This window comes from Loxodonta africana, chromosome 7, assembly GCF_030014295.1.
Source record: "Loxodonta africana isolate mLoxAfr1 chromosome 7, mLoxAfr1.hap2, whole genome shotgun sequence".
NCBI classification, from domain to species: domain Eukaryota; kingdom Metazoa; phylum Chordata; class Mammalia; order Proboscidea; family Elephantidae; genus Loxodonta; species Loxodonta africana.
The window spans coordinates 29229469-29241831 of NC_087348.1; the positions used below are offsets into that span (position 1 = coordinate 29229469).

Here is a 12363-nt window from a genome sequence, read left to right on the forward strand (position 1 = left end):
TTTTTTTTTTTTTTCCCTTTTTTAGTAGTGTCTTCTATCTCTTCTTTGTAATGGGTCTGTTTAAAATTTCTACCTCTCTGTGTTCGTTTGGGTAGGTAGTGCTTTTCTAGGAATTTGTCTCTTTCATCTATATTTTCAAATCTCTTGGAGTACATTTTTTCATAGTAGTTAGTTATGATCTTCTTTATCTCTGTTGGGTCAGTTATAATGTCATCAGTTTCTTTTCTTCATTTGGTTATTTGACCATTTTATTTTATTTTTTCAATCTAGCTAGTGGTTTATTTTATTAATTCTTTGCATATGCCCTTAAGAAACCATCTTCCAGTTTAGTCAATTCTTTTTGTTGTTCTTCTATTTCGTTTATATCTACCCTGATCTTAATTCTTTTCCTTTTTTCTGATTGCCTTTGACTTCTTTTGAGCTTCCTTTTCTATTTGTTCAATTGTCAGTTTAAGTTAATGATTTTGGATCATTCTTTTTTAATGTATTTATTGCTATAAATGTCCTTATGAGTACTACTTTGACTGTGTACTAAAAAGTTTTGATATTTTGAGTGTTATTTTCGTTTGGCTTTAGGAATTAAAAATAAAACTTATTTATTTTGATTTGTTGTGATTGAAAATATACAGAGGAGAACATAACAACAGTTCAACAGTTTCTGTATGTACAATTCAGGCATTGTCATGGATTGAATTGTGTCCCCCAAAATTGTGTGTGAACTTGGCTAGGCAATGATTGCCACAATTGTGTGAGGGTCCAAAATTTTGTCATATGATGTGATTTTCCTATGTGTTGTAAGTCCTACCTTTATGATGTTAATGATCAAGTTTAAAGGCAGTTATGTTAATGAGGCAGGACTCAATCTCCAATATTAGATTGTGCCTTGAGTCAATCTTTTTTGAGATATAAAAGAGAGAAGCAAGCAGAGAGACAGAAGGACCTCAAATCACCAAGAAAGTATTGCCAGGAGCAGAGTGCATCCTTTTGACAGAGGGTCACTGAGCCGAAAAGCAACTAGACCAGAAGAAGATTGATGACAACAGAGCCAACAGAGAGAGAATAACTGCCCTGGAGCTGGCACCATGAATTCTGACTCTAGCCTCCTAAACCGTGAGAGAATAAATTTGTCTTAATTAAAGCCATCCACTTGTGGTATTTTTGTTATAGCAGCACTAGAAAATTAAGAATTTGGTACTGAGAGTAGGGTGCTTCTCTAACAGATACCTAAAATGTGGAAGCTATTTGGAAACTGTGAATGGGTAGAGGCTGGAAGATTTTTGAAGTCCCTAGTAGTAAAAGTCTAGGTTGCCTTAAAGGGACTGTTGTTAGGATTATGGAAGTCAAGACAATTCTGCTGAGGACACAGAAGGAAATGAGGAGAGCTGTTACACTGGAGATGGTGCAGATGTTGAGAAACAGTAGCAGACTCAGGAGACTGGTGAGAGACAGCATTGGAGCTGACCCGAGGAATGAAAGAGCTGAGCGTCTTTGCACTGTAGGCTTTCTGGAAGAATGAGGTGCCATTGGCCACTTATTGGTGAAGCTAGGTTTACTAACCTATGGAGCAAGAAAACTGAGAGCCTTCCCAAGGTTATTGGCAGAGTGAGGTGCCTAATGGCAATTATTGGTGGAGCTAAAGAGCTTTGGAACACCTGCCATAGCAGGGAAGATGCAGGTGGCAAGGCCTGAGAGGCTGAGAGGCCAAGGAACCATGGAAGCAGAAGCTGAAAAGACTAGGAAAATAGGAAGCAAAGCTGGCTCTGTTTCAAAGAGTAGGTCCACCACTTCTGGAGTTTCTAAGTGTAGGGCCACAGATTTCTAGGTATCAAAGAGTCAGATCTTGATCAGCTTGGTGCCGTTCATGAATGTCAGTGGGATAGGACCAGGTCTACTGCTCAAAGCTGAGGGAATGAGGCTGCCATGCACACGGGGCAGAAGAATGGCAGGGCCTGCTGGGGCAGACTCGGCAGGGTTACCACTCAGAGGTGCTAGGAAAATGTGGCTACCCATATCCAAGGGAGTAGCTTTGTCTTTTTGGTGGGCTTGGAAAGTGGAGCTGAAACCTAGAGCCAAGGGGCCTCCACACAGAATCTGAACAGTATGGCCAGCACCAAGAGTCTGGAGGGCAGGGTGATTGCCTAAATGGTCTCAGAAAATAGAGGAAAATTTTTAGGACTTGGGAGCTAATGTAAGGTGTTCTGCTGACTTGTGTGATACCTGTTATTCCTTTTTCTGTCCAATTTCTTCCATTTGTAATGGAAATGTCTAGCTTGTGCCTGTTCCACCACTGTACTTTGGAAGTAGATATCTTGTGTAGTTGATTTTACAGATGAACAGGAATTTTTGGATTTTGGACTTGGCATTGATTTAAGACTTCTCCTATGATCTGAGGTGGAGTATGTGTTTTACATGTGGCAAGGACATGAATTTGTGGGAACAAAATGGTGGAATGTCATGAACTGAATAGTGTGCCCCAAAAATGTGTGTCAAATTGGCTAGGCCATGATTGCCAGTTTCGTGTAATGGTCCACCATTATGTCATCTGATGTGATTTTGCTATGTGTTGTAAATCCTACCTGTATGATATTAATGGGGCAAGAGTAGAGGCAGTTATGTTAATGAGGCATTACTCAGTCTACCAGATTAGGTTGTTTCTTGAGTCAATCGCTTTTGAGGTATGGAAGAGAGAAGCAGGGAGACAGAAAGACTTAAAACTATCAAGAAATCAGTGCCATGAGCAGAGCACATCCTTTCAACCTGGAGATCCTGAGCTGAAGCTCTCCTAGAACAGAAGACTGATTACAAGGATCTTCCACCAGAGCCTACAAAATGAGAAAGACTTCCCCTGGAGCTAGCACCTTGAATTTGAACTTCTAGCCTCCTAAACTGTGAGAGAATAAATTTCTTTTTTAAAGCCATCCACTTGTGGTGTTTCTGCTATAACAGCACTAGGTAACTAAGACAGACATTGATTACATTCTTTGAAATATGCAACCATTCTCATTTTCTTTGTTTTTTCTCCCTTACTAACAAACTTACCACCCCCTAAGATTCCTTTGTAGTCTTTTGTGTTGCTATTGTCACTTTGATTCCACATAGACAGTTCTTAAAAAAAGCGTAATCTCAAGGAAAACTTCTTTTTACTAGTTAAACTAAACTATTGTTTGGTTTTAAGAAGACTATAGGGTATATTTTGGTCTTAAAGTTTATAAATTATCTCAGAGTTATAGTTCTGGTGTTCATTCAGCCTACAAGGCTTCAGAAAATCTGGAGTCCATGAGAATTTAAAATTCTGTCCTAAATTTTCCCCCTTTTGATCAGAATTTTTCTAAAGAATCTTTGATTAAAATGTTCAGCAATAGTAGCCAGAAACCATCCAGTTTTTTCTAGTCTCATGGCAAGGGAGGCAGTTGTTCAAGGAAGCAATTAGCCACAGATTCCATTTCTTTCTCCTTTTTCTTATTTTCCTTCTTCTTCTATTATTCTAGATAAAAAGAGACCAATCATGGCTTGGAAGGCCACTTGCCTGTTTTTTATATCGTAGGCACTGTGCACCAAGCCAGGGAGTAGAATGGAAACATTAAACACGTTATTTGGCCAATTAACTGAAATCTCCCTTGTATCTATGACCCTAAACCTCCAAAAAAAGGAATCAAATCCTATGAATTTTCATTTGTATATAATCAGCCTCAGCAGCTACTCTTTTTTTTTTTTTTTGTCATTGTTGTAAATGTATCTATTGCAGAACTTTTGCCAATTCAATTTTTTACAGGTGTACAACTTATCGAGAGCAATTACAATAATCGGCTGTACAAATTTACCATTCATCAAGAGATATTTCCATCACCATTAACCCTTTTCCAATCCCTCCCTCACCTGGTAATCACTAATAAACTTTGCTTTCTATGCATTTGTCTTTTCTTGTCTTTTTACATAGTAGAGGTAATACAGTATTTGTCCTTTTGTGATTGACCGATTTCAGACAGCTTGGGTTAATGTCTTCCAGCTCCACCCATATTGTAGCATGTATCAAGACATTATTTCTCCTTCTGACTTGTATTCTATTGTATGTATGTACCTTTTTTTTTTTTTGTCTCTTCATCTGTTAATGGACATTTAGTTTGCTTCCACCTCTTGCTTATTATGAATATTGCTGCAATGAATACTGCTGTACAAGTCTCTACTTTCAAGTCCTTTGGGTATACACCTAGGAGTGGAATTGCTAGGTCATATGTTATGATAGTTCTAGTTTCAGTTGTTTAAGGAACCACCACACCATTATCTACAAAGGCTGTACAATTTCACATTTCCACCAGTAATGGATAAAGTTTCCAATTTTCCCATAACCTTGCCAATATTTGCTTTTTTTTTTTTATATATATTAGCCATCTTAAACCAAAAACCAAACCTGTTGCTGTCTAGTCAGTTCTGACTCAAAATGACCCTATAAGACAGGTACAAATGCACCATCATTTCCAAGGATAGACTGGTGGATTCAAACTGCTGAACTCATGGTTAACAGTCAAGCTGCTAACAACTTCACCAACAGGACTCCATTAGCAATCTTAGTGGGAATGAAATTATATTTCATTTTGTTTTTGATTTGTATCTCTCTGGTGACTAATGACATCAAGCATCTTTTCATGTGTTTGGTGGCCATTTGGCAAAATGTCTATTCACGTCCTTTGGTGGTGGTGTGCTTAATTAATGAATTTATTTTTATTCAACTTAATAGTATATTTGACAAAGCAATGAGTTGGTAGCGTTTTGTTGCTAACCAAAGTTATTTTGATAATAATTATTTTGGAATGAACTAATTCCAAAACCTTGGCATCGGGCTTGTCATAAACCTGTGTCATGAAGGCTAGTGTATTCTAGGAGACACAATGCCTTGTCTCTTTATGGCCTGTCTGAACAAATACACTGAATTCTATTTCATCTAAGGATGCTTGTAAATGGATCTGCATTTACAAGATCAATAAATTTTATGACTGAGTGTGTTGTCTTCTCTCTCAATTAAATGTGGGCAATAAAGATATTGAGAGGATGATGCCAACACACTATAGAAAGAGGTTTTTCTTATTTCTTAATTCATATGCCATTGAGTGACTTGCATTTAAAGTTATTTCTGTTTTGTGTCACTGGTGGTTTTCAAATATGTGGAGGAGAGAGAGAGTCTCTGTTGGGAGACACAGAAGATGTGCTGTGTGGGAAAAGGGGAATAATTCTTTTTGACAACTTTGTTCCTTGGGTTCTGTGAATTCTATGAATGAGAAGCCTTGCAATTGAAACAATCAGATCATGTTGAAAAGGAGAGGTGAAAAGAATGATATCATTGCATACATGAAGATACAGAGGCCCAAGGAATTCCTGATTTACAGAAATTTCACATAACCAGAAATGACTCATTTAGGACAGAAACTTAGCTCTTTTGACTCTAATTCTACTTTACATTGGCCCTATTATCTCTGAGGCTGTCTGTCTGAGAGGTCATGAATATTAAATTGCCTTTCAGAAAGGACAATCTCTGAGGCCATTTCAATATTCCTAGATTATACTTAAATATTAGTTACTGAAAAGTATCATTACTGGTAGTATCAGGTCTGGAAATATTTTTAAGATTTGCTCTGTTTAGTTCACATTTATTAGGACCAGGATGAGTGTAATACAAAATGCATCTGGGATTCTCAAGGAGTCATACTATAATACTTCTGCTTTAATGTTCATACAAATTGAATAAACAATCACAGATATTCAGGGGAAAAAAAGACAAAAAAAATCAAATTAGAATAGGTGGCTAATCCTGTTTATGTTATTGGATGCTATAGAGTCAGTTGCTACTCACAGTGACACCATGCATAACAGAAAGAAACACTGTCCAGTCCTGTACCATCCTCACAATTGTTGCTATGCTTGAGCCCATTGTCGCAGCCACTGTGTCAATCCATCTCCTTGAGGGTCTTCCTTTTTTTCACTGACCCTGTACTTTTACCAAGCATGATGTCCTTCTCCAGGGGCTGATCCCTTCTGAAAATATGTCCAAAGTATGTGAGACATAATCTCACCATCTTTGCTTCTAAGAAGCATTCTGGTTGTACTTCTTCTAAGACAGATTTTTTCCTTCTTTTGGCAGCCCATGGTATATTCAATTTTCTTTGCCAACACCACAATTCAAAAGCATCAATTCTTCTTTTGTCTTCCTTATTCATTGTTCAGCTTTCATATGCATATTGAGGCTATTGAAAACACCATGGCTTGGGTCAGTTCACCTTAGTCTTCAAGTTGACATCTTTGCTTTTCAACACTTTAAAGAGGTCCTGTGCAGCAGATTCTTCCAATGCAATGTGTCTTTTGATTTCTTGACTGCTGCTTCCATGGGTGTTGATTGTGTATCCAAGTAAAATGAAATCCTTGGCAACTCCAATCTTTTCTCCATTTATCATGCTGTTACTTATTGGTCCATTTGTGAGGATTTTTTTCTTTATGTTGAGGTACAATCCATACTGAAGGCTGTGATCTTTGATCTTCATCAGTAAGTGCTTCAAGTCCTCTTTATTTTCAGCAAGCACAACAAACTGACAGATGCATGGGGTAAACAGGCTAATCCTACATAGTTTAAAATAAATTTTAAAATGCCTTTAGAGTCACTGTGAATCAGAATTGACTCAACAACAATGGGTTTGTATTTCTTTGGTTTTATTATTAAGATCGTGTATTATTGGGACACATGGATGTTAAAAAGCCAAATGGGCATCTTTCCTTAGCCATATGAGTAAGAGATAACATTGGATCTCGTTCTTGCCCACACATCAAAACAGGTTCTGAAAACAAAGTTTTTTTTTTATTTTAAATTACGTAAATATACAGAAACTTCAAAGCAAAAACAAAAGAATATAACTTAAAATGACAAATAAACTGAGTAAAAAATTGCCACTTATGTCACATAGAATGGAAGAGAAACAACAATTAGTCCTGTAGAAAAATGGACATAAGTTATGGTTAAAAAGTTCTCGTTAAATGAATACAAACAGCTCTAAAAGGTATGAAGAGTTGTTCAATCAGACTCGTAATAATAGAAACACAAATGAAAACTACCATGAGATGTCATATCTCACCTATCAGAATGGCACAATGTAATAAGTCAATTAATATTTGATAATTGTGTCTCCAATAGATACATATTCTTGATAAATATGGGAAAATATTGGAGTGTTCAGGAGACTGGGGAAGAAGACTTTAAAATATAAATTGTTTCATATAAAATGTTCCTAATGATACTATAATTTTTCTCTAGGTTTTCTAGTACAACTGAGAAAGGTAGTTAATTTTAATTGTTTGACTTTCGTCCTCTAGAGAATGGGGCAACAGAGAGTCTCTAGGGTTCATGTCCCAAGGTTGTGACTACAAATATAAGGTTCATATACTTGATTCCCAACCAAGTTTACCAGAGGCAGGAGAGGCCTTCTCTTTGCCATCAGCAGGTTTGTTTTTAAGATTTTAAAGACAAAGACTTTAACGTCAATGTAGGGTACCTAGAAAGCAATCTGAAAATGGGAAAACTTAATCTTTAGATGTTCTTGAGGACCACTGAGCCATTGCAAAAGGTACTATTTTGTGAAAGGTACATATCTGAAAATGCAAAGAACAGGATGTACACCCTTTATGCCCAGCTTTGCATAGAGGATCTGGTTCATCAGAGCTCCTTAATTATAGTGACCTGGATGACAGGTACCTGAAGTGGGGGAATAGGAGAGCCTTGAGTTTCGGAATGTGTATTTTCTCACTTTTGTAAATCTTTGGTGCAGATGTGAAGGTAGAATAAACAAGTATTTACGCAGAGTGGAATAATCAAAGATTGCATAGAATCTTTAGTAAGAAAAACCTATCTCTATATTAATCTATCTACCAGTCTTTAGCTTTAATTAAGGTTACAAAACAAAAAGCAGGGAATACATGAGCCCCTAGAGATTAAAAGAACAATAAAAAAGGAGGAAATTATAGGGAAGAAGATTTTAGCTATCCCATTTCCTGGACTAAATGAGAGAATAAATTTATCATCAATTTAATATCAACATTTGGGACAGAGAAGAGCCATTACATTAAACACATACTTGATTAAAGTCAATTTTTAAATGCCTTAGATATGTGAAACATGGTGTTAAAAAAAACTGTGATAATTAAAATGACTATTTGTGCTATAGGTTGCCTTTTGAGGTTGTCTTCAACACTCAGATTTGTACAGGAACAGGGTAGGGCCATTGAGGGTCTCAGTCTAGCACATGACCTGACATCTTTGTTTCTGGGTCATATGAAAACGATTTGCTGGGTATCAGAATCAAAAATAAACTTATCAGAAATCACAGAGAAAGAGTTGCCCAATACGTTGGGTTCTGAGAGGTACTGGGCACCTATTCTAGAAATACAATCATTCTTTTGAGTTAATGTTTTCTCATGAAATGACTTAATTGTGCACTACTACTCCACAAAGCCCTGGTGGTGCAGTGATTAAGAGCTCAACTGCTAACTGAAATGTTGGCAGGTCAAGTCCACCAACTCCTCTTTGGAAACCCTATGGGGAAGTTCTACTCTGTCCTGTAGGGTCGGTGTGAGTCGGAATCGAATCAGTGGCAACAGATTTTTTTTTTTTAGTCCACTTTTCAAATTCTTATACATGCATCAGACATGGAGAGAATGAGTATCCTAGGCATGTTGAAAGAAGAGAAATGAGTAGGAAAGACATTGGAAAAGGGAATTTCTAAGTCAAAGAGTCTTTAGTTATTCCTGGTGTGTAACTTGTTGCCTTCGAGTTGATTCCAACTCATATAGATCAGAGTAGAACTGCTCCATAGTGTTTCCAAGGAGCCCCTGGTGTATTCGATCTGCTGACCTTTTGATTAGCTCCAAGCTCTTAATCACTGAGCCACTAGGGCCCCTCCTGGTGTGTAACATCTCTAAGTCCCATTCTTCTGTGTTTCGTCTGGATGCTGCCCTCAAGTATATCTCTGTGGCACATAACAGTGTCTTTGGAATATTTTCCATAGTTTCACAGTCTCTAGTTTGTTCTAAATTAAAGGGGGTGAGCATTAACAAAGTAAATGTACTAGTAGATAAATATATAAGATGGACCAGTGTCTAGGGTAGAGAAATAGATACATAGCTGGGGATCATAGACTGGTTTTTATCTTCATGTCACTGTGAAAGCCAAGGCTTCTTCTGGGTTCTGTAATGTTGCCTCTAGAATAAGAATGTAGACCAGATAATCTTTATCATCTGTTCTAATTTTTATTTATTTATTTATTCCTCAAGAAATAAGGAAGAATTGAATACTAGGACTCCTTTGATTTGGAGAACATTAAAAAAACAAAAATGTCAACGGGTCAACTTGGAATCATGGTGACCCTGTATGTAAGAGTAGAGGTGCGCCCCAAAAAGTTTTCAATGGCTGATTTTTCAAAAGTAGATCACCAGTTGTTTTCTCAGTGGTTCCTCTAGGTGGACTAGAACCTCCAAACTTTTGGTTTCCTGCTGTATGCATTAACCATTGGCACCACACAGGCTATTAAAAAATAATCAAGATTTATTTCAATATCAGATTTACTGTGTCAGAACAAAAAGCAAAGTTTAGAGTACTCTACAAAATTAACAATAAAAACACAAATGGGAAGTGTTAAGGCTGTCTATTGTTGATAAGCACGGTGTATAAATGTGAAATAACAAATAAAATAATTTAGACTTTACTATTTTTTATTATTGACCGTAGAGCTGACATAACCTGTCACTGCCTCAGGCTAAGCTTGTCTTTTATGAACTTAAAACATTGAAGGAGGACTGGAAGTGTTATGTGAAAATTTTATTTAAAATTATCATATAATCTTTAAATCTCATTTTTATATATTTGTAAGTACTAAAAAAAATTTAAAAAATTAAAGTTGAGAACTTAAGCAAAATTCAGTTTAATGGTTTTATTTGTTTTTCTTAAGAAAATTTAAAAAAAAGAAGGGTTATCATGTTTTAAAATTTTAGAAGTTTATCAAACCTTGGAGCCCTGTTGGTGCAATGGTTAAGAGCTACAGCATGCTACGGCTGGTAACCAAAAACGTCAGCAGTTCCAATCCATCATCCACTCCTTGAAAACAATATGGGACAAAAAAAAAAGCCCATTGCTGTCTAGTCCATTCTGACCCAGAGGGGCCCTATAGGATAGAGTAGACCTGTCCCGTAAGATCTCCACTGCGCAGATGGTGGATTTAAACTGCCAATCTTTTGGTTAGGCGTCAAAAGCTTAACCACTGACATACCTTGGTTAACAAACAAATACAGAGATTCTGAAAAACATATCTTTTCCAGTTTTGGCAAGGAATAGGTGACTAAGCTTCCTATATCCTTACTCTCTTTAATATATATGTATATTTTCATTTCCAGGACTGACTTTTAGATTTTGACAAACAGAAGCCATGTTACTGTTGGAGAGAAATAAAAGTGGGGCCACTTTCACCCTTTTAGGTTTCTCAGATTACCCAGAACTGCAGGTTCCTCTTTTCTTGGTATTTCTGGCCATCTACAGTGTCACTGTTGTAGGGAATCTTGGAATGATTATAATCATTAAAATTAATCCCATACTGCACACCCCCACGTGCTTTTTCCTCAGCCACCTCTCTTTTGTGGATTTCTGCTATTCTTCCATCATTGCTCCCAAAATACTGGGGAACTTAGCTGTAGAAGACAGAACAATTTCATTTTTAGGACGTGTAGTGCAATTCTTTTTCTTTTGTGCCTTTGTGGTGACTGAAATCTTTTTATTAGCTGTAATGGCCTATGACCGTTTTGTGGCTATTTGCAACCCTCTGCTCTACACAGTTGCCATGTCTCAGGGACTCTGTGCTATGCTGGTGGTGGGATCATATGCATGGGGAGTAGGGTGTTCCTTGATACTCACATGCTCTGCTTTGAAATTATCTTTTCATGGTTCCAACACAATCAATCACTTCTTCTGTGAGTTCTCCTCACTTCTGTCTCTTTCTTGCTCCAATACTTCTCTCAGCCAGTTGCTCCTTTTCATCATTGTTACTTTTAATGAGGTGAGTACATTACTCATCATCCTCACTTCTTATGTATTTATCGTTGTCACCATCTTAAAAATGCGTTCAGTCAGTGGTCGTCGTAAGGCATTCTCTACCTGTGCCTCTCATCTGTCTGCTATCACCATCTTCCATGGCACCATCCTCTTCTTCTACTGTGTGCCCAACTCCAAAAACTCCAGGCACACCATCAAAGTAGCCTCTGTGTTTTACACAGTGGTGATCCCCATGCTGAATCCCTTGATCTACAGCCTGAGGAATAAGGATGTCAAGAATACAGTCAGCAAGATAATGGACACTAAAATCTTCTCTCATTGCATGTTTTTTTAGTAGGATTTTTCCCTAACTTGTAAGTAAGGGGTGTCCATAAAGATGGTTTTTAAAGATACCAATAAAACTAATAGTTAATATTGTACAGTGGAGAGGAAGTGAGTTTTTGGTTCAAAGATGTTAAACTTGGTTTTGTCTCTTAATTTCAGGAAAAGACCGGCAATTTATCTACCTTTAGTTTTAAATCTATGAAATTGTGATAACATGAGGTAACTCATAATCTGATAGTGAAGGCCAAAAGGTAATATAGATATCATCTGAGACTCTTTGCTTAATTGAATAAACATTAATTCCATCCTTCTTTCTTATAGGATACCTGGAGTATAGTAGTTTCTCAATAAACACATTTTTTTTGTTATTTGTTTTTTTTTCTTGGAAGTCTACAAATTATGGTAAAGATAAGACCTAGGCCTTGCCCTAATAGAACGCATAATCTCATGGTGATGCTGGGCAATAAAGAAATTGCCTATGGCAGACTATGGTAAGTATCATGGAAGGTTTGGGGCAAGAAATAGTTTGAATCCATTCAAGAACATTAGAAATACCTCTTCATTAAAGAGGTATTATTTGAAGTTGGCCTGGAAAAAAGGCAGGATTTTAGAAGACATATTTCAGGGAAGAATCAGTGAAGAAGGCATTTTATTCAGGAGAGACTAGAACAAACAAACTCAAGGAAATGAGAATGTAATATTAAGTCAATCAGTTATAAAGTGAATGCTGTATAATGTGTGTATGTCTATCTGTGTGTGTGTGTATGTGATATATTATGTACAGGTTACTTTGGCATGTATGCAGAGTTCAGTAAATATAGTCTATATCCTGAACTTGTTTTCAAAGGAGCTCCCGTGAGACAGAATAAGTGTGATAGGCTGCTCCAGAGGCATAGAATTGGATCTCAGAAAACCAGTATATGCAAAAGATAGGGACAATGAATGCCTTCCCAATCTGTTTTTCA

General features: G+C 36.9%; 1 protein-coding gene across 1 annotated transcript; it reads left to right on the top strand.

Annotated features, from left to right (window-relative positions):
• The first annotated feature begins 10451 nt into the window (after positions 1 to 10451).
• LOC100658538 (olfactory receptor 5D18-like) lies at positions 10452 to 11408 on the top strand. Its single transcript, XM_003422339.3, has one exon. It carries the CDS (start codon positions 10455 to 10457, stop codon positions 11406 to 11408), a length of 954 nt encoding a protein of 317 aa, XP_003422387.2. The 5' UTR covers positions 10452 to 10454.
• Positions 11409 to 12363: the final 955 nt, after the last annotated feature.

What these genes read in the sequence shown, in the direction of transcription:
- LOC100658538 (XM_003422339.3), top strand. Translation starts at nt 10,455, where the DNA reads ATGTTACTGTTGGAGAGAAATAAAAGTGGGGCCACTTTCACCCTTTTA.